The 22,142-nt window shown below is 37.4% G+C and overlaps 1 protein-coding gene across 6 annotated transcripts in view; it reads left to right on the top strand.

Moving 5' to 3' along the window:
* The window catches only part of LOC114030689 (putative deoxyribonuclease TATDN1), a 50,847-nt gene extending 28,738 nt beyond the window's left edge, over positions 1-22,109 (top strand). For all 6 annotated transcript variants that reach the window (XM_027845559.1, XM_027845555.1, XM_027845554.1 and 3 more), the window contains 6 exons: positions 5,630-5,715; positions 5,799-5,839; positions 9,263-9,339; positions 12,808-12,878; positions 14,653-14,779; positions 21,919-22,109. In XM_027845559.1, coding sequence (XP_027701360.1) covers positions 5,676-5,715; positions 5,799-5,839; positions 9,263-9,339; positions 12,808-12,878; positions 14,653-14,779; positions 21,919-22,021 — 459 coding nt within the window. In that variant the 5' untranslated portion in view covers positions 5,630-5,675 and the 3' untranslated portion in view covers positions 22,022-22,109. The remainder of the gene's footprint in view (positions 1-5,629; positions 5,716-5,798; positions 5,840-9,262; positions 9,340-12,807; positions 12,879-14,652; positions 14,780-21,918) is intronic.
* Positions 22,110-22,142: the final 33 nt, after the last annotated feature.

Genomic DNA, 22,142 nt, shown 5'->3' with positions numbered 1-22,142 from the left:
ACAGCCAATAGCTGACATTTCTCTAGTTCCTTAAAGTTCAGTATATCTTAAAAGTTTAATAAGGTAAGGCACTTTATGTACATTACTTCTTTTGAGCCTTAGAACAATCCTGTGAAGAGAGACTAAGTAAAAGTCTTAATACACCAGGTGTCTTGTGATTTCACCATGTGAGGAACTTTCAGCAAGGGAATAGATCTCAACCGTCTTAGTAGAACAGTCCTCAAGATTAGGCCCAGGTTAATGACATCCTCCATCACTCAGAGGACTGGCAGAGTTACTTGCTGGGCCACTCTCCATAATATTTTTAAACCATGGAATGCCAGAAAGTGCCCTAAAACTGGAAAAGGGCAAATGAAGGAAGAGAACATAGTGCAAACTACAGGCCTGTGAACTTGACTTTGATTCTTGGGAAAATTCTAGAATATCAGATCATTAAAAGAAATAGTTGACAAACATTGTGAAAGAAGAACCATGATGACAAAGAGCCAGCTTGGCATTATCAAGAACAGGACATGTCAGACTAACCTCATTTCCTTTTTTTTTTTTTTTTCCTTAAACAGGATTACTAAACTCGTTGAAGAAAATGTGAATATAATTTACCTAGATTTTAATAAAGTATTTGACAAAGTATCTGGACTTTTTTGAGAAGATAAAGAGATGTAGACTAGATGATAATACAGTGAGATGGATTCCAAATTGGTTGGATGGCTGGATTTAAAGAGTATTTGTTAATGGTTTAATGTTAACATGGCAGGAGGTCCCCGGTAGAGTAAGTACCCCAGGGATCCCTATGTAGCCTTCTGCTGCTTAACATTTTTATCATTGATTTAGATAAAGGCACAGATGGCATCTTCATCGAATTTGCAGATGATCCAAAGCTAGGAGGGATAGCTAACATAAGTCAGATGACCCAAAAAATCTTAACAGGCCAGAGCATTGGGTTGTATGTAATAAAATCAAACCTAGTAGAGATAAATGTAAAATCTTAGGCCAAAAATAAGATTTATTTGTGTGTGTATATTGCCTTCCTAAGTTCAATATGAGGAAGTCATTATACAGTCATTCTGAAGTTGATCTAGAGGCTTTAGGGGACTACAGTTGTGGGTCCACAGGAGTCAGCAGTGTGATATGGCAGTCAGAGAAGATAATGCCATCTTGGGCTGCATCAAGAAAGGTACCCAGGAATAGGGTGTGTGTGTGTGTTGGGGTTTTCAAGCCTCATCTGGAATACTGTGTTCAGTTCAGGGCACCATAGTTTAAGAAACTGATAAGCTGGAGATCATTTGAAGGAAGGCAGCCAGGATGGTGAATGGCCATGAGTTATATACTATGAGGATCAGTTTGAAGGGACTGGGCATGTTTAGCCTACAGAAGGGAAGTTTCAGGGGTGACTTTGTAACCATCCTCATGTGTTTGAAGGGCTATTGTGTGATGGATGGAGGACTCAGCTTGTTCTTTTGGGCCCAGAAGGTAGAAGCAAGAGCAATTGGATGAAAGTTGCAAAGAAGCAAATTTAGGCTTGGTGCAAGGAAAAATTTCCTAACAATAAAGAAAGGGTTTCCAGATAGTGGGTCTGCCCTCCTTGGACATCTTCCAATAGGGGCTGTTATGACCTGTTATGACCATGTATCTGGTGTTACTGTGTGGATCCCTTTCATGGATGGGTTGAACCAGATGGACGCTAAGGTCCCTTCCAGCTCTCAAGTTACGTGATTCTATGACTTGCCCAAGCTGACCAAGATACTAAGTGTCAAAAGTGAGATTTGAATCTAGGACTACTTACTCCAGGGCCTGTGCCACTGGGCCACAGAGCCACAGAAGATGTTAAGAGAAAAACAGTATCTAAGGAGATGGGCAAAACTGAGGGACAAAAAGCTGTGCCACCTTCTAAGTGCAGTCTCCCCTGATCTGCCCAATTATTAGTGCTCCGTTTTGAAATCTCTGCAGTTATATTTAAGCCCCGTGAAGGTAGGGACTGTTTTGTTTTCATATTTGTATCTCCAGCACCTAGCACAGTGTCTTGTTCATTGTGGGCACTTGGAGAGATAAGCAGCTTTTATTATGGAAGGTTGATGAGTTCAGTTCTAGACCGAACTAGGTCATGGTAAATTCGGGGTACCAGAAGTGCAGTCTAATAGCTAGTTGGAAATGCAGGGTTATTATGAGGATCAAATGAGATAATATTTATAAAGCTCTTTGAAAATCTTAAAGTCCAGTATAAATTCAAGCTCTTATCATACATAGAGGACTAGAGGCAGTTCTGGGAGAGGTTGAGTACAAAGATCTAAATATGAGTGACTACATAGGTATGGGAGAGAGAATAAAAAGAACAGAACCTTAGGAAATGTCTATGTTTTAGACATGGGAGTAGAAGGAGGATAGACAGGTCGGCAGAGAACCATGAGAATATGTATAATATAAGTATCCCCACACACAAGGACATTATAAAGGAGGTGAGGATGCTCATAAACTCAAACACTATAAAAGCTTCAGCCATCAGACCTAGGAACCTAGCTACATTCATAAGACATCATGAGATAAAATGCTCACCAGATGATATTTGGACCCTCAGTATACCATTCATTAAGAATGTCTACTATGGCTTGGGGAGAGGGAATTGAAGTGTCTATAGGTGGCAGGGAGAGGGGATACCCACCCTGATGAAATCATAGTTGATTGTAATATTTAACTATTAAGATGAATGAAACATTTTCGTACTCTAGTCTTGCAGCACAGGTTAAAAAAGGTCACGCATGAGATGTTGACCCATTTAATTTTAAAATGCAATGCTTCTTTAAATAGGAAATTTATATTCTGGAGGAAAAAGTTTAGCCTTTCAAGTATGTAGTAGGATATTAAGTATAAAGAAAATGGTATTCTTTATCTCCCGCTAACATTCTATTCCAATGCTTCATTGTGATATGGAAGTGATCCTGCAAGTTCTTCCAGGTTTTGCCAAGCTATAATCACTAGTACCCTCATTATCTTAGATATAGATATAGTCAGGACTCTTGGCCATTATGTGGGAAAAACTGTTTTAAAATTGCTGACGTATGATTTTAGTGCCTTTTAAACAAACCTCCATTAAAGACCTACTCCCCTGTTTTATCCTGGCATGGGGTTGACCTTAGGTTCAGTTTTCCAGTGCAGCACAATTTCTAGCAGATACTTCCCATTCAATTCAGCATACATTTATTAAGCACCTGTGGTTTGCAAAGTACCATGCTCAGCTCTGGGGATACAAAGATAGATACAGCAGGCTCTTGTCTTAAGAAAAGACTTCAAGTATGGGTTCAACAATAGACTATATGTCTTATTTAGAGCTAAGGTCAAGCAGGTTCATCACTAGGTTGGCTATGGGATGATTAATGTTTTTGCTGTAGTAATTTTTAAAGACCATCTGCCAACTTATAAAGGGGTTGTAGTCTGTATTGGAGGAGGCATAACGGTACAAAAGCCAAGGATACTTGAAGTATTTCCTTTCTGCCTCAAGAGAGTAGAAAAGGCTTAAATTGTAGAAAAGAGATTTAGGTTAAATGCTTCCTAAGCATTGTGAAACCTTGAAAATTAGTAACAAGAGAGTTTGTACTTTCTTTAGTTCGAAGACATTTATACAACTGGTAAAACTATCTGAAGACAGACAAGATACTACACACACAAACGCGCACGCGCACACACACACGCATCCTTTCTATGGCTGTGGTAATCATATTTCATGAGATTAAAATGTCTATCTCTCCTCCATTGTTCCTACTAAAAGAGAAGAGAAAGGACTGATCATTTCAGGCTGGGATTTGATTTTTCGTTATTGTCCAGATGAGCAGTAGAATACGCCAGTGCTCTGTCAGCACAATCTTTGAAAACCAGTATCATTTTCATATTACATTGAGTCATCAGTAGGATTTTGAGGGAGGTAAAAGTCAGTAATACCAGAAAGTAAGCCCCAAGTTTGAAGCAAGCAGGGATGTGGTTATTTTTAAGTTGTTTTTATTTTTCAGAGAATTCTGATGTGGTCTTACCCCTGAGTGTCAGAAATGACTCATCTTTAAGGTTGTATGTAGAAAAATAGTTAAGAAATTATTTCAGTTACTTCCTTTTGTAAATATTTGTCCAACTTCTTATCTCTGCCTCACTGGCTTTCAGTGTGGCTCTCAGTCACACTGAAAGCTTGCAAGATGTCTTGGGGTTTGTGCCCTAGATTTCTTTTTTAAGGACCATGCCTTAAACCCAAATCACTCTGACTATCTTTGATTGGCCAACAATAGGTCCCAGCCCAAGCCTCACTTGGTCACTGTTTGGACCCAGGTGGCTCAGAGTGTAAAGAACAATTGTTTCTGTTTTGGCCAGAAACCTTGAGGGTCTTCCCCTCTCAAATAGATTTTTTTTTTTTTGACTAGGTAAAAGAGGTCATTGCCTCATTTCTTCTTACCTAGTCTTAATCACTGAACGGGCATTGCCTCAGACAAACTGGGAAAGACTTTAGCTGAAAAAGGCCAAACAAAGTCTCCCACTGCATCTGGGGCCATCTCTAGTCTTCCTGATCTATATCTTGCTTGCCACTAGACCCAAATGGCTCCAGAGGAGAGAGTGAGGCTGATGACTTTGCACAGACCTCCTTCACTTAAATCCAATTCACTTGCAAGACATGACATCACCTTCCTGATATCATGGTCCTCTTTGAGAATGAAGGATAAACAACAAGAACAGTCTCCTTATGGTGCTGTTGCAAAATATAATGAAGACAAAGATGAGAGGCCACTGACCAGCCACACCTTCCCGTGAGATGCTCTAAGGAATTAACATTGGTTGGATGTGTTTCATTATCTGGGTATTAATTAAGAACTCAGTAAAGTCACTTGTTTGGAGGCCATTTCTGCTTGCTTCAAACTTTGATTTGGTTATTTTTTTGCTATTGAGTTTTACCTCCAATAAAATCTTATTTTGATATCTCATTGTGACATGACACTAATCCTGAGTTTTCAAAGATTTTGCTGGCAGAACACAGGTTCTGATAGGCTCTTTCCTCGAGCTAGAAAAAGGCTTGAGTGTGGGCCCAGGGTCAAACTGTCCATCTAGGTAAGTTTAGAGAGATCTATCATATTAGGTAATAAATATTTAGTGACAGCAATTCTCAAAAGACTATCTTCTAAGTGAAGGGTTTTCATGTACACCTTAAGTGGAAAAATACCCATGGATTAATGAAGTATTTGTCTTTAAGACATAGCATTTTCTATGCCTATGTTACTATATTTCTATACTACTATATTTTTGCACAATATACTTCTTATACCTATATATTATAATATACCTACATATATACAATATACCTATAATACTATATTTCTGCACAATATACTTAGAACCTGAAGACTTCCATTAAACCCCTAGAATGAATTTTTTTTTAGGCAAGGAAGTTTTGGTCTCCCCAGGCAGTGTGATCTAAAAGACCCTGTGCTGTATGCATGGCATTTTGAACTTCCAAACTTGTCATTTGTGATCCACAAATTCAGGGAGAAAGAATTAGGGGAAAAATAAATTTGAATTTTAAAGACCATTAGGCTTTTAAAAAATAGTTCCTTCAAACCAAATCAGAATTTAAATGTAGAAATTCTGGTTTTTCATTATATAGGTACTTTGAAAAACAGTTTGAACTGTCAGAACAAACAAAGCTTCCAATGTTTCTTCACTGTAGAAACTCACACACTGAATTTTTAGGTAAGTCAATAGCTTAAAACACAATTAAAGAATATTGCAAAAATTGTTTTATTACAATCTTTTTTTTTGTTTTTAATTCACAGACTTAATGAAGAAAAATAGAGACAGATGTGTGGGAGGAGTGGTAAGATAAAAATTATATTTAATATGCAATGTAGTTGTTAAGTGTGTTCCTCCCATATTTGAAGGCCTTACAAATGGTGGAAATCCTTAGTTCACGAGTGACATAAACACATAAATCTAGTCTACCGTGTGCTCATTAATTATGACTCTTGTTTAGGATATAAAATTAAACTAATTTTCTTGTTTGTGTAAAAACTCAGGTTTTTATAACCTCATTCATATATATGTGTGTGTGTATACATACGTATGTATATAATCAGTCTAATGAACTGATAACTCATATTTACATATGCTTTAAAGTTTACAAAGTACTTTCTTAACAACCATTTGTGTTAAATGCTATAGCCCTTATTATCCCTGTTTTACAGTTGAGGAAATGGGAGTTCTTTGAATTTAAGTGACTTGTTAATGGTCCCACAGCCTGTAACCCAGCTCTCCTGACTCCAGGTCCAGCAGTCTTTCCACTATACTGGGCTATCTTCTCAATATTACCATAGTCATTATGTTTTATTATGAAAATCATCTCACCTGAGTAATCTAAATATTAAACTTGAAATTGCTTAGTACTTGTAATTCTGATTGGCCATCTCAGTTTCTCTCTTGACAGTATTGTCTTCACTTATAACTCTCTGACATTAACATGTTTAATAATAGCTAGGCATTTATATACTGGCTTAAAGTCTGCAAAGCTTATCTCATTTGATCCTTACAACATCCCTAGGAGGTAGGAACTATTATTATCTCCATTTTGCAGTTGGGGAAACTGAGGCAGACAGACATTAAATGATTTTTACAGGAGCATACAGCAAGGAAGTGTCCAAGGCCAGATTTGAATTCAAGTTGTCCTGACTCCAGACCCAGTGTTCTATTCACCGTGTCACCAGGTCCAACTAGAGAAACTCTAGTTTTTGAGCATACATGAATCATAAATAGCACACATACATATACTGATCATGAATTAATAGCCACTTCTACTTTGACTGATTTGCATAAGCATTAACTCAGTGCTTCTTGCTTTTCTTGCATGTTTACTTGGATAATTAGTAGTTAAAACAAATTACATATTTCACTTATACCTCGAGAGGGAATGGGCTTAAATCATTAATCATCCTTTGGCAAGGCAATAAATTAGAAAGAGCATTGGATTGGGAGTTAGGGAGCTTGTGCTCTAATTCGGATTCTCCTTACTACTTCACTTGAGCACGCCCCTACTCTCTCTGGGTCTCAGATTGTTCATCTGTAAAACCAGAGAATTAGATTCTCTAAGGTTTATTCCAACTTTACATTATTTGCTCTTTCAGTGACACTGGCCTTCCTGCTCTGAGTAAGACATTCCATACCTCTCATCTCCAGGCATTCTCATCTCCATCCTCACCACTGCCTCCTGGCTTGAAGTCCCAGCTAAAATCCCAGCTCGTACAAAAGCCTTTCCCAGTCTTACTTAAAGCTGGTGTCTTCCCTCCGAGATCCCTTCCAATTTGTGCTTTATGTATTTTGTTTGCATGTTGTCTCCCCTGATAAATTGTGAGCGCTTAGCACAGTGCCTGGCCCATAGTATACTCTCAGTGCTTGGCTGCTCATTTTTAAGAATGCTTTTCTCCCTTGCTTATCTAACCACTGCCAAAGCTTATAAGTATTACCTAGATGCCATCTCTTACATTTTCCCCACCCCTTTTTCATTGAGGCTATTTTGTTGCCTCCTAACTGGTTCCAATGTCACTCTTCTCCAGTTTATCCCTCACTTGGCTAACAAAATGCACAGATCTGACCCTGTTGTTCTCTTGCTTAAAAACCTGTAGCAGAGATAGTTTTGTGTGTGTGTGCTTCTTTTTTTTTTTTTCAGCTACTGGTCTAATAGAAATACATGATTGGGAAATGCAAAGTTTTGAGTTTTGATTGACAACAGTGGTGACACATAGCCAGTTTAGTTGTAAAAAAATAAAAATTTTAAATAATACAAAAAAGTTCCCCCTCCTCCCTTTTTAATCGACTTTATTTATACAACAATATTCATTGACAGACCTAATCATTAGTCAAGTATGATTGAATCAAGGAAGATACTAGGATTTAACAGAATTATTCTCAAGAACTATGGATCATAGGGGCAACAAGGTGGCGCAGTGGATGGGGCAACAAGGTGGCGCAGTGGATGGGGCAACAAGGTGGCGCAGTGGATAGGGCATCGGCCCTGAAGTCAGGAGGACCTGAGTTCAAATCTGGCCTCAGACCAAACACTTGACACTTACTAGCTGTGTGACCCTGGCCAAGTCACTTAACCCCAACTGCCTTAAAAAAGAAACTGGATTATGTTGTTGGTCACACCACTTATGCAGCTATGTGACCCAGGATGTAGAGTGTCGGACTTGAAGTCAGGAAGACCTGAGTTCTAATCTTCCCTCAGAGACTCTGTGGCCTTGGGCAAGTCACTTACCTTTTTCAGCCTTCAGCCTTTCAGTTTCCACATCTCTAAAACAGGGGTAATAGCAGCACCTCTTTTATGGTTATTGTGAGGATCAAATGAGGGATCATGTGATGTGCTTTGCAAACCTTAAAGCTCCATATAAATATCATTTCAATGCCTGGTCCATCTTTACTCTTAGCCTGAACCTAGAATCATAAGGTAGAATATACTTTTGCAGCTCCAGGTAGATCCAAACATTATCTAGTGCTGGGTCTCAGGTTCTTTATCTGTTAAATGAGGGGTTTCGGTAGATGATGCTTTAAAGATCTTAATCTGTGACCCCTTATATCTGTTCTCCTTTTAAGTGTCTTGTTGTTCATTCCTCCTTGGAGATAGTTTGGGAGCTGTCTAGAACCGTACCACAGCACGGTGATTTACAAGGGAGCCTATTTCATGGATCTGACCTCCCTTTTTCTCTTCCTCCATTGTTGGTTTTTTAAAAGGCTTTCCTGGTCTGGCTCCTGCCAAAATGACCTCTTTGCTGTTGGATGACACTCCATCTCCCCTCTCATGCCTTTGCAAAGGCTATCCTGGAGCCCTGGAATGAGCTGCCTCCTCACCTCTGCCTCATAGAATCCCTAGCTTCCTTAAAGCTCAGCCAATACCACCACCTACAGGAATCTGATTGATTTCTCTGCATTACTAGTGTTCTCTCCCCAGAAACCGCTTTGTATATAGTTTGTATTTCATTTTGTGTATATATGTTTCTGTCTTTGTATCCCCAGCACCTAGTACATGGCCTGGCACAAACACAGTAAGCACTGAATTAATGCTTGCTGAATGACTCACTCCTTGAATTTAAGAATTTTAAGAGTGCTGTTTTCTTTAAAAGAAAACCCTTGTTAAAGCAACTGCAGTGCTAAAACTATTAAATATGTATTCACATTTCTTTTGTAAAATCTTGTTTTTAAGAAATTGAAAGAAACCAGTCAGTATTTTCATATATATAAATCTTGACTCTAGGTACATTCCTTTGATGGCACAAAGGAAGCAGCAGCTGCATTAATTGACATGGATCTTTACATAGGAATTAATGGTTGGTAAGTTTAACATTACGCTCTTAAAATCATTTATGCTAAGATTTCATAAATTATTTTAAAGTGAGCTGCTTTCTGATGAATTTTAGATGTAGGTGTATTCAATTAAAAGAAGTCTTCTAGTTGCCATGTATTTTTAATTCATGATTGCTTTGAGGATCCTTTGGCTTGAAGTTGTTCATTATGATGTAATTATTAATAAGGAGTCATAAAGTGCTTAGCTTGGAGTTAGGGAAGAAGAACATGAGATCTATAATCAGAACACCGAGGTTCCAGTTGCAGCCCTTCCCCCATTTGTGTGACCTTGGACAAGTTTCTTAACCTCACTGGGCCTGTTTCTTCATCTGTAACATGGAGGGTATTGGACTAGATTACCACTGAGGTTCCTCCCAAATTTAAATCTTTAATCCTAAAACCGAGGCTCCAATTCCATTTCCAATGCTTACTAGCTATGTGGCTCAGTCATGTTCCTAGAACTCTGTTTAAGACAAAGGAGTTGTGACGTGGATTAGTAGGAGTACCCACACGGTTTTTGCATAATTCATAAATGCTTTTAAAGTAATTAAAATTCTCTTTACTAAAGTGTTGTGATTTGGATTTTTAAACATTTTACTTTTAAGGGAAAAAATTGCCTTAGGCTTGTTCTATCAAGTACAGTGTTTTCAGTTATGCGAAAGTTTTATGAGATTTTAGGCCACCAGAAAGTCAACTCAATTAGGGCTCTTGCCTTTTGTAGTTTCCCTGGGTTTCATCTGTAGCCTCAAGGATGAATCACATTTAAAATCATTTGTCATTTAAAGCTCTTCACAAGTGGGCCCTTTTTTATCATTCTACTTAATTTATACCCTCTATGACCCAGCTACAGTGGCCTTCTTACTTTTCCTAACAGAGGCCTAGGCCACGTCCTCTCACGTGTCCCGGCCTTGGCATCTGCTCTCTCCCCTTCCTAAAATGCTTTTCCTCTTCACGTCTGCCTCTTAGAATTCCAGCTCAAATGCCACCTTCTACTACAGTCCATCTACTCTCTATGTATCTTGGGTCGACCTATGGATTTACATATTGTCTCCCCCATGAGGATGGAAGCTCTCACAGGGCAGAGTCCATGTTTCTACCTTTTTTGTACCCCTAGGGCTTAACACAGTGCCTGATACATAATAAGCATTTAAATTCCCATGGACTGACTGAAAAGGGGGTAAGCTTAGGTAGCTAGCTACCCCCAAGGCAAGTAACTGTGAGGACCTGAAGTAAATTGCAAGGCTTGATTCTAATTTTTATACTTAAAACAGCTCTCCTTGTCTTGCATTTTAAATTGCAATTTCTGTTCAAAGTGTTTTTAAATATTCTTTTTCCCTGATCATCTTGGGAAATAGACCTAGTAGTGGTATTGCTGGGTCAAAGGGCAGAGGCACTTTGATAACTCTTTGGACAATTACATTAAGATCTTATTGATGCTCTTAAATTCAGAAAAAAAGAATACCAAGTAACTTCAAATGAGTTCACTTTGTCTTTAAATTTGTAACTACATTTGGAATTTGTACCTTTACTCCAAAATGCAGTCAGGGGGTTGTCAATCCAAGTACCATTTATGCTAGGCACTGGAGATCCAAACCCCAAAATAGTCCCAGCCTTCCAGGCAAATGCTACTAGTTGGTTTTTAAAAATTCATGACTTCCTTACTCCAACTCAAACCTAACTGTAGGGTCCTGCTGTCTTTGAAACTTAAAATTGTTTTACTAGGTGTTATCATGATGGAGGAAAGTATATCTCTACTACAATGTAGGATCACACATTTCGAGAAATGGGCGTCTAAACCTCTCATTTTACATAGGAATTGGTACCTAGAGAAGAGAGGTGGGTGAATATGTTCAAAGTCCTCTAGGTCATAGTGCTCTTTCCAGCATACTCTTTCTTGGTATATTCTCATGAGTTTATGTCATCTAAATAGCCAGTCAATCTAACTTTTAAAAGTTTTTCAAATACCCTTCATAGGCTATGTATTCAGATTGTCCAGAGACAGTATGGTATAATAATACCAATAGTGGCTAACATTTATGTTATCTAGTACGATTCCCACAACAACCCTGTGAAGTCCGTGGGATTACTCCCATTTCCAGATAAGAAACAGGGCTTATAGAGGTTGGGTGATGGGCCCAGGGTCACACAGTTAATGAGTCTCTTAAGCCAGAATTTGAACTCAGTTCTTCCTGACTTCAAGTCTAGCACTGGGAGATAGAGCACTGGCCTTGAAGCCAGGAAGACTCAAGTTCAAGTCACTTAATCTCTAATGCTGGACAACTTTCTTAAGACTAAATTGCAGAGAAGGTGCTGATCCAAATTGATAGAGGGAATTTCTCATGGGAAGTTCTCTATACTAATGAAATCATAAGCCCCTGACCCTGTCCTTTAATCATTTGAGTTATGCTACTTTACCATACTTCCTACAAAAATACCAATCGAGACAGCATTCCTAATCCATTCTTAGTACTGTTTTGTCCTTCCATTTTGACATCTTGACTCCGTGTCTGGCATATAGTTAGTGCTAATTAAATTTGTGTTGACCAAGTATAACATGCAGTTTAAGCTTATCCAGTGCCACTTATGCATAGCCTTTACTGACCCTTAGAACTGCTTAAAGTTCTCTCCTTAAAATTATCTTGTGTTTGTTTATGTGTTATTATCCTAATATAATGGATGCTCCTTGTTGTTTTTGTAGCACAATGCTTATTCATAGTAGGTGCTTGATAGATATTTGTTGAATTAAAAGTTCTATTTTGATCCATTAATCCCCCTTGTGACTAATATCTTTTGCAAAATGGTTGAGACCAGTATACTTGTAGTCTAGGGCTATGGAAAACAATATAACCACCTGGCCCATATAGGAGTTGAATATTCAGATTGGCTCAAAGGATTTAACTGGTTTTAGTTACACTGTAACTGAATACTGTATCTAAGGGCAGCTAGGTTGCTCAGTGGGTAGGGCACTGGGCTTGGAATAAAGAAAACTCATCTTCCTGAATTCAAATGTGACCTTAGACTAGCTGTGTGACCCTGAGCAAGTCACTTATTCCTGCTTGCCTCAGTTTCCTCATCTGTAAAATGAGCTGGAGAGGGAAACAGCAAACCACACCAAGTATCTCTGCCAAGAAAACCCTAGAGGGGATCACAGAGAGTCAGATGCAACTGAAAAATGACTGAACAATTGAAGTTACACTGTAAAAATCAAACTCCTATTTTTCCTAAGTCTTAGAGGCTGCTAGTTTAGATTTTTTTCAAAAGTAAGACTTTACTGATAAGCTCTTCAGATGCCAAAGTAGGGAAAAAATGTGTGTGTAGTACCTGGCAAATGAAACCTCATAATGAAATGGAATTTATACTACTTTGGAAATAATGTTGTGTGAAGAGATCACTCCTATTATAAATAACTCTCCTTTCTTTGTTAAAATTTACATAATTTTTTTTATAACTTTTTAGCTCACTGAAAACTGAGGCCAACCTAGAAGTGTTAAAGTCAATACCTAGTGAAAAATTAATGATAGAGACTGGTAAGTTGGCATTTTGGTTCTGACTTCTATTGCTTTTAATAAAATTAAGATTTAAAGAAAAAAGTAGTTGGGAAAAAAAGTATTTAATACCCCAAGCTTACTGGTAAAATATAACTAAAGAATAGCACCTGTCCTGAAGCAGCATGGCACAGTGGAGAGAAAGCTGGCCCTGAGCCAGGAAGCCTGGGACCTAGATCCCACCTTTATTACATAATGGTTATATGTGCAGGCCAGGTCACTTCACCTTTCAGTTTGCCAAAAAACTCTGTTGCAGAGCCAACAGTGATCTACAATGGAAATAGGAGTTTACACAGAGAATTCCTTGAGCCAATGAAATCATAGATACCAACCCCATTTTCTCCCCTGCCTCTCCCCAAAAAGTGTCCATAGGCACAGTAAAATTCATTTTTTTTAACCACATGTCCATCTTGTAAAGCTAAATGCCTTTTGTCTGCTATCAATTTCCTATTTTCAGCTGATTGAGGGTTTTATGCTTGCGCACTTTAAAAAATGGATTACAAGAAGGAGTGGTAAAAATCATGTTTACATTAGGCTTGATGTTCAAAGAAGATATAAAATTTTTTTTGTTTCATTAAAAACCAAAACTATGAGAATGAGCATTTCTTTTCAAATTCATCAAGCATATTTTTCAGCAGTTCAAAAAACTCTTCAGTGAAAGTAGGAATATCCTTTGCCATGGAGCATTAGTTAATTTTAAAATATTTACTAAAAAACAGAAAGTTTAAAGTATTGAAGTGGTCCATCATAAGGCAAATAAGACCAAATAATTAGGGTTAGAATTAATCAGAAATCTTGTTAGTAAATTCCTCAAACAAATGAGAGTAGAAGCTAAACATGACACACAAACCCTAGGCCAAGAGGATATCATAATGCCTGAGGATTTTTTATTAAAAAACAAAAAAACCCAAAAAACTTCCTTTGCTCAGTTACTGAATGCCACATTTCAGGGATATTTATAGAATGTGCTAACCATAATGATTTATTTATTAAAGAAAGATATCTTTCATTAAAACCCTGTTATGATACTGTGGGTTCTTAAAGGCTAGACAGACTAGTAAAACACAAGCTCTAGCGGCACCTACACAAAGTGGAAAGGAGTTTCAGACTTGATCCGTCTGTCTGGAAATCAGCTCAAAGGCTTATCACCAGGTTGAACCATAAAATTGAGGAGTGTCTCTACCAAATTACAGATCCTTCAACAAGTGACACAATGGACAGGTACTGGACTTGGAGTTAAGAAGACCTCCTGTGTTCCAATACTACCTCCTCAGACACTAATAGGACAAGTTTCTTAACTTCTCTCAACCTCCTCCCTCTCTGTAAAATGAGTATAATAGCAGCATATATAAAAATACACTTCTAGCTCATAGAATTTTTGTGAGGATCAAATGAAATAGCACATACAGCTTTGCAAACCTTAAAAGCACTATAAAAATGCTATCATTCTAATAATTATTAAGGCCACAATAACAAAGGTATAGATAATAGCTCCAACATCTCAAGGATCCTTATGGCTTTTTGCTCATTGGGCTTCTTAGTTTTTAATTCAATCCAAGTTGTATAATATTTCTCATTAAATGGTCTATAGTTTTTAATATTACCTTTTCCAAGCTTATTTTAGAAGTTAGGTGAGAATTTGAAAGTGCTCATGTTAAAAAGCAAGGGTACCTTCTAAACTGTAAAGATGGCACAAGTTGCAGAACGATTAATGAAACAAAATTTAACATTTTTATCTCTTTTTGCACCACATTAGATGCTCCTTGGTGTGGAGTCAAAAATACTCATGCAGGAATAAAATATGTAAGAACTTTATTTCCCACAAAAAAGAAATGGGAAAGTGGGAGTTGTCTGAAGGACAGAAATGAACCTTGTAACATTATGTAAGTATGATCACTTGTACTGGATAAATAAGCCATTGGTAGGACAATATGTTGTACTTGATAATTTATCATTTTTAAGTGAAAACTAATTGGATAAAGTCCAGCACCTAAAACTCTGTTGTACAAAATGATCAGGCCAAAACAGTAACATATTTGAAGAATTTGCATCTTAACTTCTTTCAAATAGATCTTAAAGAGGAACAAACTAATAAGTCTTATTCTGGCTAACATAATATAGTGCTTTGAAGAGGGAGGAGAAAAAATTAACTACAACAACTTGTAGCACTTTAAAGTTAACAAAATGTGCTTTATACATTAGTTCATTTAAGCCCTACAACACAGTGTCTGAAAAATCAAATGTTGAGTTGCAATCACGTCCCTCTATATGTGACCTTTTTCGGTGACCAGTTGATAAATATTATGTGGTACAGTGGTTCCCAACAATTTTCATTCCATGAACCCCTTTCAGCAACCAAAAAATGTTGTGAACCCCCAAGGTAATTTAGTATACTACATAATTTTTTCTACAAGTGTTTAACTGCTTAAGGTGCCATTAAAGAATTTTTAGTTGAAACTCTTGGACCATTGTCATGAATCCCCACCACATGGTAACCAGTGATGAGGTAGAAAGGACACTGGGTGTGGAGGTAGAAGACCCAGGCTCCGGTGTCACCTCTGCCAACTTACTGATAATAAATCCATAGGCAAGTCACGTCATTTCTTTAAGGCCTCAGTTTCTGCAGCTGTAACATGAAGTTATTGGACCCCTCTAAGTCCCTTCTAGGTCTTACTCTGTGGTCTGACTGACATACATAGTCACATTTTTTTATTGTAAATGAAACCAGAAGACAGAAAGTTCAGTTCTATGAAATGATGCTGCATAGAGTCTTCCAGAAGAGGCAAGTGATTCTTCATGGGCAACAAACTTTTTGTAAGACATACTCATCTTAGCTGCTAGCACTCATACTCAGCATAAAGCAAACAAATCATCACTGAGATAAGTATTGCTTATGTACTAGAAACTTTTTCAGGAGTAAACTAGAAATAGAAACTTTTCAGAAGCTTCTAACTAATGTAAATATGTATGATGATTAAAAAGTTTCCACTGTCTTAGAATTTTAAGAAAAGCATTTGATTTAGCATAACAAAATGCAGTTTTAAAGCCTCTTCTCAAATAAGGTGTATTCACACACATTAAAATTATACAAGAATCTTTAACAGATTTTGCCAGAGACATAAATAAGCAAGTACTAAAAATCTGTAAATATCAGTAGCAAGTGAAGGGGGAAAAAAAACGAGGAATTTGTTTTAGATGTTTGGTAGCATCATGGTGGGTATGCTGTGCAGAGTTCAGATGGAAGGATTTCTCTGTAAGGGGCAAGGTCCTTCAAATACTCCTGATGTTGATGTCAATTATACCGAGTGCCAGAACACTACAAAATCTCCTTAATCAAATCAATCATCATTCCAAAAAGGTTGACCTAATTGAATAAATGAAGTGGCTAAAAATTTGTATTGCCCTGATTCTAACGTGCATCCCATTGGCCCATTAATTTAACAGATGGACAGTAAGTTTGTACCAGCATTGAAAAAGATATCAATCTGGATCTCATTTGGGAAGAATGTACAGCACTTGGAATAATTCCAAGCTGTTTGCCTCTGTAAAATCCCCTTTTCAACATTTTCTCAGTTTAAAAAAATGTACCTCATTAAACCATTTCAGAAAAATCAAAACTGCCAGTAATCCAAAAACACATGATCAGTCAGTCAACAATTAACAAGCATTTAATTAAGCACCTACTATGTGCCAGGCACTTTGCTAAGTGCTGGAAATATAAAGAAAGGTAAAAGACAGTTCCTGCTCTCAAGGAGCTCACAGTTTAAGGGGACACACAACATGTAAATAACTATATACAAACAAGATATATACAGGGTAAATAGGAGATCAACAACAGAGGAAAGACTTTGCATTGACAGGGATCCAGAAGGGCTTCTTGCAGAAGTTGAGATTTTAGCTGGGACTTGAAGCCAGAGAAGCAGATAAGGAGACAGAGGATTCCAGGCTTGGGGGACAGTCAATGTAAAATGCCTGGAGTTTGGAGATGGAGTGTTTGTGCAAGGAACATAGGTGTGAGAGGACTGAGGTATGAGAAAACTGGACAGGTAGGCGGCCAGGTTGTAAAAGGTTGTGAACACCAAACGCTTTTAAATTTTAATTCTGGAGCAACTAGAGTTGGTCGAATAGGGGAGTGACATGGTCAGACTTGTACTTTATTTAGATTAATTTGACAGCTGAGTGGAGGATGGCTTAGAATGTGGAGACATTTGAAGCAGACAGATCAACCAGCAGGCTGTGGGTTGTGGGGTGAAGGACCTGAACTAGGGTACTGGCAGTGTCAGAGGAATGAAGGGACCATATAGATGTTAGGAAGGTTGACAGGACTTGGCAATAGATGAGATGTGGTTGGTGAGAGGGAGGAGTCAAGGATGACACGTAGATTGTGTACCTGCGTGACTGGAAGGATGGTGGTACCCTCAGCAGTTATAGGCAAGTTCAAAAAGTGGGCAGTTTTTTGCGGGCACAGAGTTCAGTTTTGGATATATTGAGTTTAAGATGTCTACAGAACATCAAGTTAAAGATGTCTGATAAGACAGATATAAAAGTATGGAGGTTAGGGGAGAGATTAGGCCTGGGCTAGTTTGTGGTAGATGTTAAAATGGGTCTTCAGAGTATTACCAAAGTGACATTAACTATAAGAGGGGCATAAAAGATACCCTTTTAGAAGCAGCTAGGTGACACAGTTAATAGAGTGCTGCATCTGAGTCAGGAAGACAAATCTGGTCTCTGGACTCTTACTACCTCTGTGATCCTGGGAAAGCCATTCAATCACTGTCTGCCTCGGTTTCCTCAACTGTAAAATGGGGCTAATAGCACCTCCCTCCCAGGGTTGTTGTGGGGATCAAATAAAATAATCAGTGCCTGGCACATAGTAAATGCTATATAAATGTTAATTGTTATAATTATTATTCCCTCCTTAGCCTCCTTTTAAGTTACATGTCTGGGGGGGAAAAGTAGGTGAACCAGAATAGGGAATGAAGAACAGGTGAAGCACCTGAGTGATGTAGTTGAACATAAAAGAACCATAAAGGAATTAACAGAAAAATCATTCAATATTTAGACATAAAAGGGATATTTGAGATCATCTGATTCAATCCCCTAGCTTTAAAGGGGAGCAAACTGAGGTCCAGAAAGATGAAATGCTTGCCTATAAGTTCATATAACACAACTGTTAGAATGTGGAGTGGAACCCAGGACTTCTAGGTTCTATATCTGCTGCTCTCTCAGATAAAAACTGCACAGAATGAGGAAGGGGAGGGAGTTGTTCTCTACACAAACCTGTAAAAAGCATGGATCCCCATAATTGAGACTAAAAAAGCTTCATCATACTTAAAGAGTTTATACCATTTTAAATGGACAAATCTTCCAATTTCATGGATTTGTACAAACAATTTAAATGTGGAATGCAGCAAACCAATTTTGCTTTCATTTAACTTGGCATAACTAGTATATACATACACATTGAGTTTGTTTTTTTTCCCTTCAAGTTATATTTTTTTTCATACTGTTAACAACAATCACAAAACTTTAACCAGGAAACCATTACTATAGTTTATACCAGTGACAAAAACAGAATAAATGCTGGGGCAATTCACACCTCAAATGTAATGAGTTTTATATCAATCAGCAAGCATTTGTTCAGGCTAAGTGCTGGGATACAAAGACAAAATGAAAAACAATTCCCCACCCCCACCCCCCTTCAAGTTTACATTCTCTTCAGGTTCCCAAGCTATTCAGAATATAGTTTTGTGGGAAAATCTGACTTGCACTAGCAAGACTGAAGTTGAATGATATTATATGAGTTTAAGTTATATATACATGAACTTCTCAAAAGTTTAACTATATAAAGCCCAATTCAAAGTTTATCATATTTGTAAGGGATTGATATTTATGGAAATGTCAGCTCTGAAGTATAGTTTATGAACTCAGAAAAAAAAATAGCCTTAACTCAGCAATTCTCCAGGTGTGGTCCAGGGACCAAGAAGCTTTTCAGGAGAGGGTCTGTGAGGTCAAAACTATTTTCATTTACCAAGTTGTTTTAGTTTCTAATACAGTAAATATCAGTAGATATGACCTATATAAACAAAACCTCTTTTGGGAGAGCCATAATGATAAAAGGGGTCCTGAGACCAGAAAGTTTGAAAACCACTGGATGTGGGTTTTTTGTTTTTTTTAATTTATAAAAAAGGGCTTTCTACATAGGTCCTTTTAGATTTAGGGCATAGGGCTTCACATACAGTGAGAAGCAGCTGCTTGCCCACATCTGATTATTTCTTCATCTTGGAGGCTGAGCCCTGAGTCTCATCCTTAGGGAAGAGGAACTTAATCCTGGAGTTATCCTGAAAGTTGACATAGCTCATCATTAAAAACTTTGGAAGCTATACCATAAAACCAGTAGTAAAACCCTTTACTAGGTGCTCTACCTGCCATTTTAGTTGTGGTTCTTCCTAGTTACCATGGCAGTTTAACCAAATCATTTTGGTATTAGAATTATATCCTATATCATTGAAAGCTGTCTTAAGTGAAATTTCATTGTGGCATATAAGTATCCTCATGTAGAGACAGACCAAATGATAGATCGATTTGGGTCAAAGGTATGGGGACTGGTAGCACCAGTGGATATGTCTCGTAATAGAATGGCACAAGGCTTTGTACCTCACCATATTCTGTTCAACATTTTAAAGGCTCAGATAATATGTTTCTGTTTGGGAGTACATAACACAAAGGTAAGAGAGTTAGTTAATAAATACACTGAGTGGCAAATCAGGATCCCAAAAGATATGAATGATTGTTCAAATGTAGTAAGATGAAATCTGATAGGCACAGATGTAAAGGACTACTTTACAGCTAAATTTAATCAAATGTACAAGTGTAGGATGCAAAAGATTTCAGTATAAACTCAAGTTTAAAAAGTTAACACCATTACTATGATCTTTGGCTGTGTTTAAAAAAAAAAACAGCATCCAAGAGTAAGAGGTTATAATTCTGTTGTATTCTGCCGTGGTTCAACCACATGTGTGATATTAAGTTCAGTTCTGGGTACTTTATTTTAGGCAGAACATTAATAAACCAATGTGCAGAGGTGGACCAAGATGACAGACTTGAAATGTCATTGGGGGATGAACTGAGGGAACCAGAAATATTTAGACTCAAAAAAACTTAAGATTCGTATTTGAAAGGCAGATAGAAGAAAGTTTAGAATTGTTTGCTTGCCCACCAAGAAGAGCAGAAGCTGGATGATTACTTTTCAGATATGGCAATAGAGGAAACTGCTCTGTCATGAATTAGATTTACTAATCTGAGGCCCTATCACAAGTTCATAGGATCTGAAACTCTGAAAGATCATGTAATCTGTCCCCTCCCTGACTTTACAGATCAGGAAATGGACACCCAGCATCATGTAGATTATGAGTTGGACAGCCACGATCCAAAGCCATGTCCTCCCAACTCCAATCAAGGACTTGCCCCTCTATGCAAAACTGTCCTTTCTTACATGATAGTAAGGTTCTATTTCATTCCCCTTCTGAACTATGAAAACAATTTGTACCACCCATTAGGCACTGCTGAAACACATGAGTGTCTATATGTCTATGTCTTTATCTATACTTACATCCAGTTGTTTGAATACTTCCCTGCAAATACACATACACACACACCAATCTTACTAAACTATAAACTCTTTAAGGAGAAACATTGAGTGATACATCTTTGAACACCCTATTCCCTGCATTTCCCCCTAAGTCTCAGCAATTTAGGGGACAAAAAAAATTTAAGGGACATTAGAGATCATCCTAGAAATGTCTTTTTTGTGGGTAAGCAAACTAAAGTCCAGTGAGTTTAAGGGACTCATCCAAGGGTGACTGTGATGAGCCCTAAAGAAAGTACTTACAAACCTGCAAACTGTGCCACCAGCAGTAATATCTACCTAGAGTTCCATTCAATTGCTTGAATACCTCCCCCTTGCAAAGAAAATACTTTCAAATATCATACAACATAAGTATTTGTTAATAAGCGAACATGAAGGAAGCTAAGATGTATGTAGGAGGTCCGATTTAAAATGTAAGAAATACTTTCAGCATATCAGTTAAATTGATTGTTCAAGACCCAGACTGTTCATGTTTAGTACTGACAACTCATAGGTTTTGTGCCATTCTTAAAGGACAAACACTAATTTTAATCCTCTTCTCATAACCCCTTGGTGGAAAGATGTCTATTAGAAGGACAAAAAAAACTAAAGGAATTTAGATTTCACTTTTTATGTTGAAAAATAATTTAACCAGTTCTAAAGTCAATTGTACCTGTAATATTACTTTGGAAAAATGACAGAGCTGGCTGCTGCTTCTGCTGGTAGGAACTAGAGTTAAGTTAATAAATAGGTCTCTCTCTCTGGAAGTATGGAAAAACACGAACAAGAGCACAGCCCTAAACACCACTTCCTTAACTGCTTCAAATAATCATAGATTCTAGATGGCAATTGCTCTTGACAAATTTTGCAGGAATAGTTTTGGTTTTTAAATAAGGCAATCACTTGTTTGGCAAGGGAAGGATACTTTTTAAAACTTATCTTCAGTTCCTTTTATTCACTGGGCTGGTTCCAAGGTTGATATAGGAAGGTGGATTATATGCTTTTCTTGGGAGCCCAGGGTTCAATTCAGATTATTCTTAAGACAGTCTTTTGTACCTCATTAACTGCTCCTTTCCCTCTCCCACAGTTTTTAAAGTGTATCAGTCTTGTATTTGAGATTGTATTAAACTACTAAGAGTGGAATTTAGTTCTAAATAAAGATTTAGTAGTACACTTAAAGAATACCACTAAAAGTACAAATATGAAGTTCAATTTCAAAATCAAACCAGAAATGTTAACTAGTTGATAAGATTCTTTTGTGTTAAAGAGACAAATAAAATGGCTTTCTCTCTATATAAAACTTATCATTATTAGTATACTCAGTTGTTTAATTTAGTACTTTAAATTCAATCCTTTACTAATCTCCTGGGGTGGGGGGTTTTGTATGTTTTTTAGTCAGATTCTGGAGATAATGGCAGCAGTAAGAGACGATGACCCACTTGAATTGGCCAATACGCTATATAACAACACCATTAAAGTCTTCTTTAAAGACATGTAAAGCAGCCATTTGTCATATGTGTTTCATTGTGTATGTAAAACTGCATGGTAAAACTTACTGTAAACCTTTAATAAAAATATGAAACTTATCTAAAGAGGTATGTTTGTCATAATTCAGTTCC

Source organism: Vombatus ursinus, unplaced genomic scaffold (genome assembly GCF_900497805.2).
Source record: "Vombatus ursinus unplaced genomic scaffold, bare-nosed wombat genome assembly UNPS02014973.1, whole genome shotgun sequence".
In the NCBI taxonomy this organism is placed as follows: Eukaryota; Metazoa; Chordata; class Mammalia; order Diprotodontia; family Vombatidae; genus Vombatus; species Vombatus ursinus.
The sequence above is the reverse complement of the archived record's forward strand: the minus strand, read 5'-3'. Positions and strand labels throughout refer to the sequence as shown.